Genomic DNA, 18,611 nt, shown 5'->3' on the forward strand with positions numbered 1-18,611 from the left:
CTGTTCAATCTTGCTGTCTCACGTAGTGGCTTCCTGTGAGGTTCCGCTCCTGGCCGGGCTCTCGGAAGGCTCTGGGGCCCACTTGTTGCATGAGCGAGCCAACAAATGTAAGATTGGTAGGTGTCCCCTCAGCTGTGCCATGTGAGGTGACAGGGCCTGTTCCCTCAGGGCCTGAGCTGTGGCTGTTGCATTTGTTGTGCCCCCTGAGTGCCAGGCCCGGCCAGGCTGGGCGCAGGAACTGAGCTATGGTTTACATACTTAGGTTTTCGGAGCATCTATATGCTAGGCGGGCACCATGGCTAGGCCTGGGGCACACAGTCACTGAATCTGCCACGGTCCCTGCTCTAAGGAAGGGATGTGAGCCAGGAAACTGGATACCTGACCTTTGCTGGTTCCAGCCCTGAGCATCTACAGGAGCCCTCGACTTTTTTCCAGGAAAATGCGCATGGGCATGGCAGTGGGCATGCCGTCTACGGTATATACTGACTCCTGTGCTTCTCCAGCACTGCCCCCAGTGACAGAGGGCCGGGGTAGGGGGGAAGGTGGGTCAGGGCTGGCTTCCTGGGGGCATTTTTGTGCGAGCCCAATCCTAAGGCTGAGGTGGAAGGTAAAGACCAAGGCTTGGAGATGCGGCCCAGCCCTGTAGTCCTGCTTGCAGTGAGAATGTGGGGCGGGGAAGGCCAAGGTGAGTGAATCGTCAGGGAGCCTTTGCTGCTCTGGGGAGACCCCCACCCCCTGGGAGGCTCTGTAATGGGGCAGGTGAGTCAGGGCACTGGTATTGGAGATCAGAGGCCCTGGGATTGTGGGAGAGAGGACGGAGATGAGGCCCAACTCCGGGGGAAGTCGGTGAGGCTGAGATGGTTGAACCAGGGTCAGAGGGTGGGCAGGGTGTCAGTGGGGGCCAGAGATAGCTGGGAGTGGACAAGCAGCCGGAAGGACTGAAGGTTTGGGGGCTCCTGCATGAGGGAGAGTGGATGGGCTGGAGTGGGACAGGCTGGGCCAGACCTGGGAACCAGGCCAAGGTGTGTGACCAGCGTTGGGGGTGAATAGGGGAGTGAATATGGGGGTGGGAGGGGCCTCGGGCAGTGCAGGCTGGAGCTGCCCTGACAGAGGCCTGGCCAGGGGTTGAAGGGGAGATGCCGGCTGTGAGGAAAACTGGGGTCTCTGTAGGACCCTGGCCAAGTTCTTCTGGGGAACCACCCTCTCTTTCTGCCAGAAGGTGGCTTTGAGGACCGCCTGGAAGTTCATAGGCCTTCCCCTTGAAGGTGAGGCCATTCTGGGGAGCATGGCCTGAGAGGTGCAGCCGCCGGCTCTCCTCCCCTCCTGCCTTCAGCTGGCTGTAGAGAACATTCTGGAAGGACACTTCCTGCCTGCCCAGTAACCTTTGTTTTCTTTGTTTTCCTCCACAGGAAGCGAGGGATAGAAGTGGTGCAGGTGAGTACAGGCCCTGCCTCCCCCACCTTTCAGGCTGGGGCCTTTCAGCGCTCAGCTTCTTCCCTCCTGGGGTCTGGGCGCTGCCTCTCGCCTCTTCACATGCATCTGGCCTTGAACTTCTCCCCACCAACCTCTGTGATTCCCTCCTGGGCAGGGCTTGGGTTGGGGCTGCTGGCCTGTCAGGTTTATGGAGTTGCTGTGGCTTTGTCCGTGGACGGAGCTGGCTGGGGGAAGAGATGAGGCTCTTGGGGGAAAGGGTAGGCAGGGTGAGGGGGGCATAGCCACCCAGCCAGATGTCCGTGGTCCTGATGCCCCCACAGTTTGTCTGTGCCTGTCCTCAGGCTCTGCTGAGGGAGCACGAGCCCCCTGCTCTTGCCTGGGTGGTTTGGTCCTGGGGGTGAGCCCTCTCCTATATCAGTCCTTCCTGTGAGTGGTGTCATCTCCAAGACCACTCCTGTCCCCCCACTCCCCAAGTCAGTGTGTGCCTTCCCCCTGGCACCCCTTTTCTGCTGTCAGACCAAACCTGACCTTCCCATTGGGCCCCTGGCTCCTGGGTGTACTGAATCAGTGGGGGGCTGACCCCATGTTGCCTCACCCTAGAGTGGACTTGGGTTAGGTGCGCATTGGCTGGAGGCAGAAGGAAGGATGGACAGAGAGAAGCTCTCCCAGGGCCTGGAGCTAACTCTGTGGCCCAGAGATGAATGTACCAGCCTGCCCTGAGGGTGGCTGGTGAAGTGGGGCCAACTGTCTAGCAGCCTTGGCGAGTTCTCCTTCTGGCCTCCCTTTTCTGCAGCCTGTGGGTTGAACTTGTCACCGGAGGCTGAGGTTTGTTTTGGGGGAGGAGGCAGTTCCTGGAAGCCTCGTCATGGCTCTAGCATTTTCCTCCAGGCTCTTGTCTGGGCAGAGGTGCTCGCCTGCTCTGAGCTTTTCTGTGGCCCTTACTTTCTCTGTACACCAAAAGGGGGAAGTCAGAATTCAGGAATGGCTAAGAAGTTTGCCTTCAGGGCATCTCTGATTGACTGACTGCGGGTGCCTGGAGGATTCTAAATCCAACTGGCTGAAGGGAGGGATTGATTGACAATGCCTTTGGGGCGGGTGGTCCTGCAGTGGGCAGAGGGGATGCAGTTGTAAGTTTGCCATTCTGGGCTAGGTGTCTCAGCTCCTTCCTGCTCCAGCATGCTTCGGCTTGTTTTTGTCTCTTAGTCCTTTCCGGTGGTTACCTTGTAGCACCTGGTTCCTTTGCCCAGGCCTGGACCCGTAGTTGGAGCTTAGTATGCGAAGGACCCAGTGCCTCCCTGAGGTTAGCTCCAGCCTCTCTCCTCAGGGTCCACTTGGAAATTTGTTGGGAGCCGTTTTTAGAGGAAGTGACTTTATGTGCCCACCAACAGTTACACTGCTTGGAAGAAATGTGCATGTCCCCCAACACCTGATTCCTGTTCACGCAGATTCCAGATGGGACACAGTGGGATGCCACCCCCACCGCTCGAGGGGGAGGCCTTGGAACCTCAGGGGGTGAGGGACAACCCGGGGGTCAGGGTGTTCAATTTACGTGGCTTCCCCAGGAGGATTTAGACTAAAACCTTTAATCCACTTAGTCTGTGGCTGGAACTGGAGCCTGGAGCCATTATTTTAGAATTAAGTACCAGGCAGAAAGTTATGAAATCTTTCTGGATGTATCTGCTGTTCACTTTGGTGATGCCATGGGGAGGAAGTGGTGGCTGACAACCAGAATGAAGCCAAACTGGATGCTTTCCACACCGGCATCTAAAAATAAAACCCACCTCACCGCTTCTCCGTTCACCTCTTCCTGGAGTCTCTGGGTGTTTGGAGAACTTGAAATTTCAAGACACAGAGAAACTCTCATTGCAAAAATGGGAAGGGAAACCATTTAGCTGGTTTTTAAAAATCAGCCAGGCTTCTGTGTGCCAGGTCTGCAGGCTGTGGCTGCTGGAGATGACTGGCCAGCCACTTAGGTGTCCGTGACTGAAGAGGTGCCAGCATTTCCTGTGTCAGGTGCCCTGATGGATATTCTCCCGTTTTGTGCAGCCACCTAGTGATGTGGGTGGAGTTTTCATGTCTGTCTAGAGAGGAGGAAACTGAGACTCAGATGTTGTGACTTCTCTTGAGGGACTCAGCTGGTAAGTGAGTAGAGCTGAGAGTTGAATGCAGGTCTGTCCATCTCCAAAGCCCGCATGCTAATAGGCTGTCTGTCCATTTACTAAACAGGCCTCTTATTATCTGGGGATTGGCTACTGTTTAATAAAGGATGTTGGGCCTGTAGTCAGGAATGAAGACTAAAACGCTGGTTAGATCTACAGTGTTTGCCCCTGTCATGGGAGTTATTCTCTTCCTGCCGTTAAATGGCAGCAGTAACAGTGAGGGTTTCACATTGACTTGGTTCTTTGGGGTTCTGAGCATTGACAGCATTTACTTTGAACAAGCATGTGTGTGTAACCTCTCCAGGGTGGCGGTGGGAGCACATTTAAGAAGTCCATTTTGCAGCTCCTCAGCTCCCTCATGCTCATTCCTGCAGCTGACCTGCTGGGGAAGGAGCTTATAAACTGTCCTTCCCGGCCACCCCTTTGCATCAGCCGCCCTCCCATCTCCAAGAAGGCAGAGCACCGAGTGGGGAGCAAGACACTTGGGTTCATGGTTCTGGCTGTGTGACCTCTGGCCTGTAGTCTAACTGCTCGGCAGGCATCTCAGTTGGCCCATCTGTTAGATGGAATAATAATGGTACCTGTCCCCTGGGAATGCTGTTAGTCTGCGTGCAGTTAATTTGGGTAAAGCAGGAGGTAAGGAACCTGGCCCTGCGGGAAGCTGGTTATCTACAGCAGAACTGCACCCTCATTATCAGGTGTGAATCTGGTGTGTGATGGGGGAGGGGAGTGGGAGGAGGGTGCGTCATGAGGCTGGTCATTGTGATCCTGGGGCAAGTGAGGGACTTCCTTTCTTTGCTTGCAGTGAAACTGAAAGAGGACTTGATTGAGTTGTCAGCTGATAGAACATTAACAATGATTTTTGAGAATAAATTACTGTAATTCTTAGCATATAATTCTGAAGGAATTCAGAGAATGTGCTGTGGTAAACTCTTTCCATTTCATCTTACTTATTTGAATGAGTGGTCTCAGCACTTATAGCTATACAAATTGAAAAATGGAGATAGAATTGGTAATAAACTCAGTCTTATTCTAGCAATAGGTATTATCCATTCTGTAGATACAGGAAGCAGTTAAATTTCCATTCATCTCTTCTGAGATGTATTTCTAACAATGTTTTAATTTTTTGTGCTTATTGTTAACACAAATTTGTAATATATCTTGGTTGTATTAATTATGTACTAGTAGTAATCTTACCTAATAATAGACAAACATGCAAATTGACCATACCTCCACTATGCCCACCAGCCCATCAAGAGTGATATGCAAATTAACCCAACAAAGATGGCGGTTAATTTGCATACGCAGGCAGGTGCTGAGTGACCGGGGGGCGGGCGGGACGCTTGTGTCGTTGCCATGGTGATGACGCAGGAGTTCCACCCCAACTCCAGTCTCTCAAGGCCTCTGGGCAGCGTGGGAAGGTGGGGCCAGAGCGGAAAGGCAGTTCTGGGGCTGGTCCGGAGTGGAAAGGCGGTGCCGGCAGCCAGGGAAAGGAAGGCCCATTCTAGCATGAATCTTCGTGCATCAGGCTTCTAGTCCTATATAATAAAAAGCTAATATGCAAATCGACTGAATGGTGGAATGACAGGTTGCTATGATGTGCACTGACCACCAGGGGGCAGATGCTCAACGCAGGCGCTGCCCCCTGGTGGTCAGTGCACCAGAAGTCAGGCTTACGGCTGGCGAGTGAAGCGGTGGTAGTGGGAGCCTCTCCCGCCTTCATGGTAGTGCCAAGCCGTCAGTCGGACATCCCCCAAAGGGTCCCCGATTGGAGAGGGTGCAGGCTAGGTTGAGGGAAACCCCCTCTGTGCACGAATTTCATGCACCAGGCCACTAGTACTCAATAAAAGACCTTCAAACATAAAACACACTGAGAATGGAAACATCTGAGGGATGTGGATTGGAAAGTTGGAGGAGGCAAAGGGAACATTGCCAACTTCCCAGGTGTTTAAGAATCTGATTCTGTAATTTTAAGATGGATGGTGGTTGCTCTCAAATCGCTATGATATTTAGATTCCATTGGATCCATTTAAAAGAGAAACAGTAACAGTTTTATTTTGAAATGTTAATATTTACAGTATGTTGGAAATTACATCCTCTACAAGTATTTAAACTTATGATGAGAAATTTTAGATGTCAACTTGAAAATGTGCAAATAGAAACATAGTTTTAAACATTTATTTTGGGGGTTTGGTTTGAAGGCCAGTGTTTTCCAACATTACCCCGTTTACTTCTAAAAAAAATCAGGCCCTTCGGCAAGTACCGCTACAGAGAGAGATGGTGCCTGGCTCTCAGGCCGTCATGCAGAGGCCCGACCAGGCTGGACCACTCGGACTCCGGGTCCTCTCTGTCTACTGAGCACCAGAATGCCTGTGCAGTGGGCTTGTCTCCCAGCCGCTTGCCTTCCTAACCTGGGTCTGTTAGGGCCTAGGCAGTGGTCTGCAACTCATTAGTCAACAGAGCTAAATATCAACAGTACAACGATTGAAATTTCTTTTGAGAGCCAAATTTTTTAAACTTAAACTTCTTCTAATGCCACTTCTTCAAAATAGACTCGCCCAGGCCGTGGTATTTTGTGGGAGAGCCACACTCAAGGGGCCAAAGAGCCACATGTGGCTTACGAGCCGCAGTTTGCCAAACACGGGGCCGCCAAGGGATGCTTGATAATAAGGAAAACTTGCCATTCTCTGCTCACATAGTGTGAGAAGCCCCAGGTGAGGCCGAGGCTGGGAGCAGGCGTGGGGCAAGGGCTGTGGGACAAGAGGCCCCTCACCCCGTGTCCTGAGGGGCTGACTCCCTGTGGTGACCGTGATGGTTTCAGGCACCTGTCTTAAAGGAGGTGCTCACAGGTACCTGTCATGACGATGGTTTCAGGCACCTGTCTTAAAGGATGTGCTCACAGGTACCTGTCATGATGATGGTTTCAGGCACCTGTCTTAAAGGAGATGCTCACAGGTACCTGTCATGACAATGGTTTCAGGCACCTGTCTTAAAGGAGATGCTCACAGGTACCTGTCATGACAATGGTTTCAGGCACCTCTCTTAAAGGAGATGCTCACAGGTACCTGTCATGACGATGGTTTCAGGCACCTGTCTTGAAGGTGATGGTCTGCAGGTACTCCGCCTCGGTTTCCTCCTCTGTACTATTGTAATGAGGATGCTGGCTGCACAGTCCCTCCTGACTCTACCATTTCAGGTGTTAACAGTTGGCCTCACTCAGCCTTTGGGATGAGAGTCCCTCCCAGCTGGCAGGTGTGGATTGGGCAGCCGGCCTCTCCTTGCAGCAACATTCAGCAGTCTTTCCTGGGTGCCTGCTGTGTACCAGGCTGCAGGTGCAGGATTCACATGGGTCAAGGTGAGATTCCTTCAGCTCTGCAGTCTGCAGTGGATAACCAGAGGCCAGGGTGGGTGGGGATCACTGGCATAGGCCCAAAGGAGGGTCCTGACCCAGCATGGTAAGCCAGGAAGGCTTCCTGGAGGAGAGCAGGGAGAGCCTGGCTAGTGGTGATGAGCCTCATCCACCTCATAGACCGGGCCAGGGCTGATTCCACTCTCCAGGCTCTTCTGCTCCTCCTGTCCCGGAAACAGCTAGTTTCTGAGATGCCTAGTGCCCAGCATGGCCCAGCCGTCACTGCCCCTCCACCCAGTGAGCCTTTGTTGGAAGGAGGAGACACTCTTTGGCCATTTGGGTCACCTGTGGCCTTAGGGGGGCAGTGAGGTGGGGCTCTGTATCGGCCACGCAGGGCGTGTCACCAGGAGCGTTTTCCACTCTGACCTGACCTGTGGGGAAGGCTTGCCAGGGAAGCCCTTGAGGTTTCATCGCTGGTCTCCACCGCCCCTTTTAGAGCAGCCCAGCATTGGGTGGAAGGAGACCTGAAAGAACAAGGTACTCACTGCCCTGCCCACCCCATCTCCTACCCCAGCGTGCTCCTGGGGCTGCCTTTGCCCCGGTGTTTTCTAAGCGCAGGGGGAGGAGATGCCTCTTAGCCTGTGAGGGCTTGCCGTTTTATTTTAAAATGCAAATGATTAAAATGCAAATGAGCAAGCCGTAAGTGTGAGAAGTTCTGTCGCTGATTATAGATGCACTGATTATGGATTCACTGTCCTCCTTCCAAATTCCTTGAGAATTCAGGCTGTGAAACCCAGCCTCTGGAGCAGCTGCTGTTTCTCCGGTGGGCGAGGAAGCAGGTTTCCCCACTTGCCAGAGCGCGCAGGCGGGCAGCGGCCGCCCTCAGGGTCTCTCCAGAGTTTCTGCTTGCTTGAGAAGTTGGAGTTCTTTGTCTCTGCATTTGCCCCCTTTCTGCACAAACTACTCAGGGAAGGGAGTTGGAGGGAGGATGTTCAAGCAGGAAAGGAACAAAGAGACACTGAGAGCGGCCCTGGGCCCAGGGCTGATGGACTGGATGCTGGGCACCTGGAGTTGGAGACTCGGTGATGACTACCCCGGCTCATGGGCATGCCCCGAGGGCTGGGAGGGCTTGTCTTTGCTGTGGTAGGGGCCTTCAAGGACATGGGGCCAGCACTTAAAGGGGGGAGTGGACAGAGGGTGGAGGGTGGAGAAAGCCTCATAGGGAAATTGATGCCTCTTGGTAGGAAGTAAACTGGGTGCAGGTGTGGGTGGGGAGGTGTTTGAATGTCTTTCAGGCAGGGAGTGCCATGTGAACAAGGACCCAGAGGCTGGGCAAGGGCTGTGTTGACCTGGAGTGGTTTGGAGTCTCTGGGGCCTTGGCCACGAGGGAGTTGGCAAGCGACCAGGCCAGAGTGGGTGGCAGGGCTGGACCACAAGAATGTCCGGTGAGCTGTTCCTGGGGCCCGGGGACAGGGGGCATTGAGGGGCTTCTATGGGGTAGAGTGCTGGCTCCAGTTAGGGGCCATGGGCAAGGTCCCGTTGGGAGGGCACAGAGGAGGTGACTGGACAGGGCTTGACTGGAGGTGGGGAGCTGGGTTTTCTGATAGGAGGCTGGGACACAGCTGAGTGGGGGTGATGGGGTTTGGCAGAATTAAGGAAGTAGAGGAGGGCCGAGGAGACAGATGGCAGGGTGTGGTACCTGCGTGGATGTGAGGGGTGAGGGAGGCTGAAGGGTCAGTTCCCAGAGTTGGGGTGCAGGAGGAGGAGCAGAGGGGAGAGAAAGCTGGTTCTGGTAGGTGTGTTGAATGCAGGCAGGTAACTTTGGTAGTTGCCTTCATCCTACTCCTAGAGTGAGGGATTATAGAGCCAAATTCTCTGTTAAGCTTTAAAAAATAAATTTGTTATTTAGGTGATATTTTCACATGGTTCAAAAATTGTTTTTATCAGATATGCAGTTAAAGGTGTCAAATGATGAATTCCCAGCTGGCTTCCCTCTGCCACCCGTACTCTCTCCAGGGTGCCCTCACTGGATTTTATTTCCAGGGAAAGAAGTCCAGGTGGAGCTGGGCACCTGTAAACATTTCTCCTTCCACCTGCTCCCTCCAGGTGCTCGGGAGCCAGGTGTAAGGGGCTTTGGGAATATTAGTTGCATTGGTGTTTATTGCGGGCCTGACATCCTTGCCACTGAATGAGCCCATGTTAACCATTTGGCTACCTCATGGGCAGGGGCTCCCCGAAGTCCATCCTGATCCCTGCCAGCAGACCCAGCACCTCCAGGGAGGGTGACTATAGGATGGGGAAGTGGTATATACTAGAGGCCCGGTGCACGAAATTTGTGCATGGGAGGCGGGGTGGTCCCCTCAGCCCAGCCTGTACCCTCTCCAATCCAGGACCCCTTGGGGGATGTTTGACTGCCGGTTTAGGCCCGATCCCAAGGATTGGGCCTAAACCAGCAGTCGGATATCCCTCTCACAATCCAGGACTGCTGGCTCCTAACTGCTCACCTGCCTGCCTGCCTGATCGCCTCTAACTGCCCCCCCCTGCCAGCCCGATCACCCCTAACTGCCTCTGCCTGCCAGCCTGATCTCCCCTTACTGCCCGCCCCCGCCCCCCCCCCCCCGCCGGCCTGGTTGCCCCCAACTGCTGGCCTAGTCGCCCCTAACTACCCCACACCCACTGGCCTGGTTGCCCCTTACTGCCCCCCTCTGCCGGCCTGGTCACTCCTAACTTCCCCCCCACCGGCCTGGTCACCCCCAACAGCCCCCCTGCCGACCTGGTCACTGCCAACTGCCCCCACCCGCTGGCCTGGTTGCCCCCAACTCCTCCCCCTGCCAGCCTGGTTGCCCCCAATTGCCCCCTCCCTGCTGGCCTAGTCGCCCCCAACTTCCCCCCTGCTGGCCTGGTCGCCCCATGCAGCCTGCTGTTCAGTCATTTGGTCGTCCCTCACTAATTTCCCTGCCGGCCTGGTTGCCCCACGCAGCCTGCTGTTTGGTCGTCTAGGTTGTGACGGCCCCTGGCTTTTTATATATTAGGATATCCTATCTAATAAAAGAGTGATATGCAAATTGACCATCACTCCCATGTGGTTAAAGATGGCTGCCCCCATGTGGACACAAGATGGCCAGCAGGGGAGGGCAGTTGGGAGGGACCAGGCCTGCAAGGGAGGGCAGTTGGGGGCAATCAAGTCTGCAGGGGAGGGCAGTTAGGGGTGACCAGGCCGGCAGAGGAGGGAAGTTGGGGGTGACCGGGCCTGCAGGGAAGGGCAGTTGCGGGGGGATCCAGGCCTGCAGGGGAGGGCAGTTAGGGGTGACCAGGCCTACAGGGGAGGGCAGTTAGGGGCAAACAGGCTCGCAGGGGAGCAGTTAGACATCAATCAGGCTGGCAGGGGAGTGGTTAGGGGGTGATCAGGCTGGCAGGCAGAAGTGGTTAGGGGCAATCAGGAAGGCAGGCAGGCGAGCGGTTGGGAGCCAGCAGTCCTGGATTGTGAGAGGGATCGGGCCTAAACGGGCAGTCGGACATCCCTCGAGGGGTCCCAGATTGGAGAGGGTGCAGGCTGGGCTGAGGGACACACACCCCCATGCACGAATTTCGTGCACCGGGCCTCTAGTATCTAATAATAGAGGAATATGCAAATTGTCTGGGACACCATCACAGTAACAGTAATGACCAGCAGGCTGCCTGGGGCTACAAGGCCGGCAGGGCGGTTAGTGAGGGATGACCAAACGACTGAATATCAGGCTGCGTGGGGCGACCAGGTCGGCAGGTGGGGGGGCAGTTAGGGGCGATCAGGCAGGCAGGCAGGTGAGCAGTTAGGAGCCAGTGGTCCCGGATTGTGAGCGGGATCGGGCCTAAATTAGCAGTCGGACATCCCCTGAGGGGTCCCAGATTGGAGAGGGTGCAGGCTGGGCTGAGGGGACCTCCCTCCCCCATGCACAAATTTCGTGCACCGGGCCTGTAGTATGTGTGTGTGTGTGTGTGTGTGTGTGTATGTGTATATATATGTTGTTAATCCTCAGCCAAGGATATATTTCCGTTGATTTTTAGAGAGAGTGGAAGGGAGAGGAAGAGACAGAGAGAAACATCTATGTGAGAGAGACACATCCATTGGTTGCTTCTTGCACATGCTCAGACCAGGGCTAGGGAACCTGCAACTGAGGTACATACCCTTGAACAGAATAAAACCCAGGACCCTTCATCAGCAGGCCGACACTCTATCCACTGAGCCAAACTGGCTAGGGCTGATTTTTTTAAAACATCCCTGGGAGAGAGAAACAGATTGGTTACCTCCCAAATACATCCCGAATCTGCAGCCTGGGTATTTGCCCTGGCTGGGAATTGAACCAGTGACCTTACAGGGCACAGAACAACACTCAACCAACTGAGCCACACCAGCGAGGGCTGGGGCCGTTATTGAAATATAGGTTGTTCTTGGCTGTGTACTCAGCTTCCCTGTGGAGCCCTGAGGTCTGGGCTTGCTTGAGTTTCAGATAGTCTGGTTTCTGACTGTGTGTGATCTCACTTTCCTCATCTTTAAAGTGTGATGACACCACACAGGACCTCAGGCACCTACTAGAAGCTTAAGGAATGAGTTTATTTTCCTCATCCCTCGTTATAAACAGTGTGGCTTATGGGGAGCGGGTAAGCTGTGGATGAATCTGTGCTACTGAGAAAAATTATTGTCAGTGTAAGGAATGTGGTCCCCCCACGTCCCCATGCTACCGCTTGGTTTCTGTTGTGATTTTTTTAGCTTAATACCTTTTTTGAAGATAGATTTTATTTTATTGTTTAAAATTTGAAATGCGTATTTTTTGAGTGAAACATTGAAAATTATTTTCATTCTCAGTCATTTACTTAGGATATATATTTAACAAGTAGAGGTAGAGAAGTTGATGTATAAGCATGGCCATCATAGTGTTTTTATACAGATATAATAATAATACAGGGGGCTGAGGAGTTACATAAATTAGGGTCTGCTCATTCAAATGCTTACAGTAGCCATTAAAAGAGATCTTTGGAGGACAAACATGGGAACATGCTCATGAGATGATGCTAAGTGCTGTCGATGTCTACTGGATGGTTTCAGTCCTGTCAGTTTTATTTTTATTCTGAGCTTTGTAGGCTGGCTGTCACCCACAGACACTGTCTCTGGCGTCGGTGCAGCTCTGCATGCGTAGAGGGCTGCGGTTCTCGTTTCTGGGCGTTATTTCCCACCTTTGACTCGCTGAGTCAACTTGAGCAAGTCCTTAAAACAAAAAAGCGCTCATGCCAGGGAAGCTGGGTGCCCGAGCTTCCGGGCATGTTCTGATTGGACACCATTCCACACGACTCTGACCCCAGCCACCTGATTTCAGCGGCCTCATTGGAGTGTAGCAAGTAAGGACTTCACAGAGAAGCCAAGAGATGGAAGGAGGAATGTGGGCCAATAGGATGGGATGGAAAGGGCCAGAGCAGATTGAATGAGCCAGAAGCGAAGATTCTGCTTTGAAATTAGCCGCCTCTTTTGAGGTTGTGCTGGGGTGAAGTCCAGGGTGGTCTGCCCATGTCAGCATTGCCATTGCTCTCACCGGGTGCTGGTTAGAGTGCCAGCCCAGAGCCACTGGATCCAGACCCCCAATTAAGCCCGTGCACAGTAGAGCAGCAGGAGGTTCCGGTGCAAACCGTGGGTGGTCATTGTTGGGGGCCACTTCCTGGAGCCTGCTCAGGTCCAGGGTCTGAGACTCTGAGTGCGATGGTGAATGGACGGGAAGGGCCTGGACCATGTGCCGGGCCCAGCTGGGCGCACAGCTGGCGCTGTGGAAAGCAGGATGGGGACAGGCGTTGCCTTCCGCTCAGTGTCACAGACCATGAAGCCTCCTTGGATCTTCCGGTTGGCTAAGAAGTTGGCATCTCCCTCTCCAGCCCCTTCTCCCTGCTCATGTTTCTATGTGCTGTTAGAGCCGCTCAAATGCCACCTTGCCTGGCACCTTCCCTGCTCCCCCAGCAGGCCCCAAACCCCAAGCTCAGCCTGCCTGTTGGCGTGTCCCCCTGGGCCAGGACCTTCCTGTGTCTGAGGAGTGCAGGACCGGGCCCTGCTGCGTGCTCTCTGCTGGGTGAGCGAACTGAGCCCAGAGCTGTTTCACGCAGGACAGGGCAGGCCCTGAGGGTCTGTGTTTGTAAAAAAAACTCTGGACTATCCTCAGCTAATATGTTGAAATCTCGGGAAATAAAGACAGGCCTGAAAATGAAAACCCAGAGGTAATCATTAAAACAATTACTTTGATATATTTTTTTCATGATTTTACCAAAAACAGGCTAATTGTTACATTTTGTGTGAATCCAAGTTGGGCTATCTCTGTGCCCATAGTTTTGCGACCTGCATTTAGGGGGTGGGTGGCCATCTGCTCATGAGATTTAATCACCGCTGACATGACTATCCCAGCAGCGGTCACTTCCCACCGTCCCTGTGTCTCTGCGTCTCTGCTCTGGCTCCTCAAGCTATGGAAGTTCTGGTTTGCTGTTAGGAACAGGGCTGCTCTTGTGTCTCTGCACCTCAGTGTTTGTGCACATCTCAGGCTCTCTCTTTGGATTGACTTCTAGAAGTGACGACACTGCGTCTCAGGCATCACGTCTCGGTGTGGCGGGGCCCATGGCTTCAGGCCCTCTCTCATTGCCACCTGCTGTGCGCATGGGGGGGGGGGTGTCCCAGGCCAGTGACTCGGTGGCTGCTTAATGCAGTGTCCCCATGCCTGGGCCTGTGTTAGATGCAGGGGGCTGGGAACCCAGGGATGTCCAAGCCGTGTTGGCAGCCGCCGACGCCTGTGTAAGGGTGCTGGTATGGCCGTCACTCCACCAATTGGCTTGCGATTATAATGGCTAATGTTGATTGAGCATTTGGTTTGTGCCCAACAAGGTCATAGGATTTACATGTATTAATTCATTTATTCTGTACAACTACCCCGTGAGGTGTGTAATGTTGTTGTCCCTGTGTTATAAACGAGGAAACGGAAACAAAGAAAGGTTAAGTAGTTTGCCAAGGCTGCAATTACTGAGTGGAGGAGCTGAGATCCAAATCGAGGCAGCTTGGTTCCAGAAGGCTTATTTATTGTTATAAGTTTTACTTTCTATTACGGAAACAGTCACACGACACACCAAATTGGAGAACATGGTTTGCTGAGTCCCTTCGTGCCTGTCCCTGAGCGTGATGCCCGTCAGCACACGGTCAGTGTGGTTTCATGGAGACCCTGTTCCCTGGGCGGTTTCCGGGCAGGTCTCCGTGCTGTCAGTTCCTCTGTAAACGTTGCAGTCTGTGCCTCTGCCAAGTGAGGGCTAGTCCTTGTTCTTAACTTCTGGACGGGCCTTTGGGGGGGGGGGGGGTCCACCAGGTGATGGGACAGCCTCCTGGGTCTGCCCCTGCACTGTGGGAGGTGGGTGAAGGACGGGGTGGGGGGGGGGGGGGGAGGTCCTCGAGGCCCCAGCTGGCATCCTGTCTGCCGAGACGTACATGAATTGATTGGGTTCTGGGGAATTGTTCATATTGGGACCCCTTCGGAGTGGCCAGCATAAGGGTGTTGGGGAGGTGATCAAAGGAATGTGAACTCAGCCTCACTGAGCTTGGAGACTTCTCTAAGCACGTTTGTGTGGTAACTAATTTAATCCTCACCACTGTCCAGGGAAGTACTATTATTAGCACTATTACTAGCTCTCTTTAATAGACTTTTATTATCCCCACTTTACAGATGAGGAAACTGAGTCAGAGAGAACTCACCTTCGTCCCTCTGCTAGCAGCAGGAGGCGGAGCTGGCGCTCAGCCCAGCATGCTGGCTCCGAGGTCCATGCCTTGACCTCCACACCCACTGCTGATTTTGTGTCTTTTCTGAAGCCAGTGCTTCCTGGCAGTTCCTGTGCATGGGGTGTCTGGATGTGTCTCCTGCACTGGGCCCCACTGCTGCCAGAGTGCCTTTCTCAAACAAGCCCCCTCTGGACCCCGCTTGGCTGCAGCCGAGGGTGCAGGGTAAGACCCATTCCTTGGAGGGATCCATGAGGCCCTTGACAGTCCGTTCCTGCTCTGGAGAACCCCGCCCGAGCCACACCCTCAGGTGCACCGCACAGCCTGTCCTGCAGCCATCACGCCCCTCTTTCTGTCCCATCTGGACCCTCATCGACCTGTCTGACCGAGCTCATGGCCACTCAAAGCCTGGACACCGTCCCAGAGAGCCCCTCCCTTGTCTGGGCCTCCAGCTTCGTAGGCACGGAAGCTGCCAGTTCCTGGTTAGTTCCCTGCTGTGGGGGCTTCCCTCCCTCCCCCAGCTCCTCAGGGCCATGGGCCACGTCTCGTTCTTCTGGGGGCTATGCCCACCTCCTGTACATTCTGGCTTATAGATGTATCTTACCAAGAAATCTTTGGAGACCAGTGGGAAATAATGAAATATTACAGAAATACATGAATTGGAAAAGTTCTCATCATCTCATTCTTCAGCAGTAACTGCCAACTTATTCTTTTTTTTCCTGGTGCCTATGCAGCCCCCACCCAGTTCTCTGACACGTACTTAAAAAACTTTTGAAATTGAGACGGGAACATTTAATGTGACAGTTCTGACTGGTGGCGCCTTTGGACGTAGGACATAGAATAGAAACATTTGAATATCATGGAAGGTTCTTAACCTGCTCTTGGTGGTGTGAAGGCTGGGGCTGGGTGGGGGTATCGGCAATTTTTTTTTCCAGCAGCAGGTTGATTTATCATGTAGCACCGTTTTAAAAGGTCAGAAAGTATACGTGAACTGGAGTTTTCCTTCTTATGGAAGTGCTAATTTATTAGCTAATTGGCCATTTTAACTATTCTCAGAAGAGATAAATTAGTTGCTTTCATTGACTTTATAGTCTAGGCATGTTCCCGGCTTTTAGTGTTCTGTATGCTTTCTCTTCTACTCTCTTTCCTCACGGGAAAGACTAGTAAAGTAGAAGTACACCGAGCCGGAGTAACAGAGGAGGATGTAGCATTACCTGATGGGCCTGCTGCTGGGAGGACGCCAAGGTACCGCTGAGCTTCCTGGTAGCCAGTGTGTGTGGGGAAATGAGATTGGCTCCCACAGAGAAGAGCTCTGAGTCCTTACGACGGGGAGTAAAATCATGGAGAGGATTGAACCTTCGTTCCGAAAATGTAGAAGAACCTTGTCAGTGACACGAATAGGAAATCTCTTCCTTGACCTGGATGTAAAGGGAGAACTATAGAAGCAGAAGTATGGCAGCCATGAGTGTCTCATGCAAGGACATTGCACTTTGCAGGGGCCTCTCCTGGACCCCACCCGCCACCCCCTTCTGCTGGCCAGTTCCCATTCTCCAACACCCTGTCCGCCCACCTGTGGCTGTACTGTGGGGCCACAGGATTTGCATGCCGCTGCCAGTAGCTGAGGAACTAACAATGGCCTGAATAAAATGGTCCATTCATTTCTGTTTGTGTCAAAGAAGCTGGATTCCGGCGGCCTAGGGAGCTCTATAAGTCACATAGAACCCTTCCTCTGTGCTTGTGCCGCACCGCCCCCCACACCGGCTTCTAGGCTCAGGGCACCTCCTGAAGATGGCTGCTGAGGCTCTGGCCGTCATGCTTACATTCCAGGCAGGAGGAAGGCGGCGTGCACCCCCACGTCTGCTCTCATTAGGGGGCCTCCTTAGAAGTCCCACGTTACACTGCTGTCTACATTAGGACCAAGCATCCTGACATCTAGGGGCCAGCCAGCTGGACACACTGTCACCTCATGTGAACTTGGGGTTCTGTTACTGAAGAAGAGGATGAGGAACAGTGTTGGGCTGCAGCCAGCATGTCCAGCACACTTGGGCTCTGGACTTAGAATTGGACAGTTACATGAGTCGAAATGGGTGTTGTGTAGTGAATGACTGTGTGGTTCGGTGAGCCAGAAGGAAAGGATCTCTCTTGTTTGATGGGTTGTCAAGAAGCCAGAACTGTCTGCAGTACAAATTCATCGTCTGGTTTGCTAGACCATGGCTGACAGGGCTGCTTGTCCTGCTGTGGCGCAGTGAGGTCCCAGCTTGGGTGTCTGCTGAACTTGGCACCCTGAGGCCCTCTCCTGGGCGCAGGGATGGCTGGCCGCAGTGCCCACAGTGCCAGTGTGCCCTGGCTGGGTGCCTTTGAGGCCACAGGCTGAGTTCCTTCCTCCCTCTTTCTGGGTCTCCCTGGGACCAGCCAGGATCGGGTGAAGGCCTCATCTCTGAGGGGTGCTGACCCTCGACCCTGGCCACAGAAGGCTCCTGGCTCCCCCCACACCCTGCGAGCTAGCTCACCATTGGTTGAGATTTCATGGCTTTTCCAGAAGCTTGTGCAACCCTTGGCTCCGTCTTTCTCCCCATTCAGCCACCCTCACATTGAGAACCCCCCTGGAAACCCCCGTGGCCCCATCTTCCTCCCGAGTTCCCTGGTGTCCTGCGCAAGAGGCAGCAGGGGAAGCCCTTTCGGGGACCCACTGGCTCGCCTTCCACGCAGGCCTGTTTTCCAGCACGACCGTCAGTCTGAGCATTTCTTTTTGAACTTTCTGTAATGGCCTCAGAGCACACCCTATAAGGAGATCCCGGCTCGCACTGTGTCCGAGAACTTGGCGGTGGGGCAGGGCTGTCATCACTTCCACAGAAGCCACTTGGGAGGCGCTCAGCGGTCTGATGGGAATGGGGACTCTGGTCAGGTGTCCTGGGGGAACATTTAAGGCTCCTGGGTTCTCAAGACGACTGTGTGTGCAGTCATCACCTAGTAAGATTGTGTCAGGCTCTGAAATGCCACGTGACTGTTCCCAAGGCTTTGGTGTCTGGGCTGGGCTGTGAACCAGCCAGGTAACTCCTGTTTGTGCCTAGCCTGCACCCCCACTTGTCAGGTGAGAGCACTGAGGTTCAGACAAGCGGGTGTCTTTGCCCTGTGCCACCCAGGGAGCGAGCTGCAGAGCTGGGGTTGGATTCCTGGGTGCACAGTGGCAAAGCCAGGGCCTTCTCTGCTCAGGAGGCTGCCTCCCTGGACTGGGTCTGGTGAGCTGGCCCCTGTGTAGCTGTGCAACCCTGGGCAAGTGGCAAAACCTCTTTGGGGCTCATCTTCCAGAAAGGGATGGGGTTGATGAGTGAGATGAGGTGAGAGCAGGAGAAGGCCTCCCTGGGGGCAGATTAGGAGGTGGGGTAATGCCCTCTCAGCAGCTCACTGGTTCTCTTGCTCCTGAGATCACGTGTCTAATTTGGCAGAAATTTGGCCTCTGAGCCTCTCCCATCCTTGATGGGTGGGGCCGCTGGGTCCCTGGGCAGGAGGGTGGGTTTCCTGGCATGGAGCAGTCCTTGGCTCACGCCCTTCTTCCTGCCTGGGCAATATTCTCGCTGCAGGCCCTGCCAAGTGGGTATGTTATATGCAGTGTTTTGACAGGATCATCAGAAGCCTGGAGGGGAAAGGATGCCTTTGGGACTGAGCTAATGGCCTAGGCTGGGGGCAGGGGAGCCTGACATAGAAAGCAGGGGCTTACCCGGTGTGTGTGTGTGTGTGTGTGTGTGTGGCACAGCTATTGAACTTTACTAAGGGAGGCCTGGCCTTCCCTTCAGCCCAAGGCATGATGAGGGTGTGTGCTGACTGAATATCCCGGGTGACTGTTTCAGGCTCTCACTTCTTTAGAAAGGTGGGCGTCCCCAGGCCAGCTCTGGCCTCTGCCTCC

At 53.9% G+C, this 18,611-nt stretch overlaps 1 protein-coding gene across 2 annotated transcripts in view; it reads left to right on the forward strand.

Moving 5' to 3' along the window:
• Positions 1-18,611, forward strand: part of ITPK1 (inositol-tetrakisphosphate 1-kinase) — a 135,161-nt gene that overhangs the window by 30,257 nt on the left and 86,293 nt on the right. For both annotated transcript variants that reach the window (XM_079768878.1, XM_079768879.1), the window contains exon 3: positions 1,410-1,434. In XM_079768878.1, coding sequence (XP_079625004.1) covers positions 1,410-1,434 — 25 coding nt within the window. The remainder of the gene's footprint in view (positions 1-1,409; positions 1,435-18,611) is intronic.

Source organism: Cnephaeus nilssonii (genome assembly GCF_951640355.1).
Source record: "Cnephaeus nilssonii genome assembly, chromosome: 4".
Taxonomy (NCBI): Eukaryota; Metazoa; Chordata; class Mammalia; order Chiroptera; family Vespertilionidae; genus Cnephaeus; species Cnephaeus nilssonii.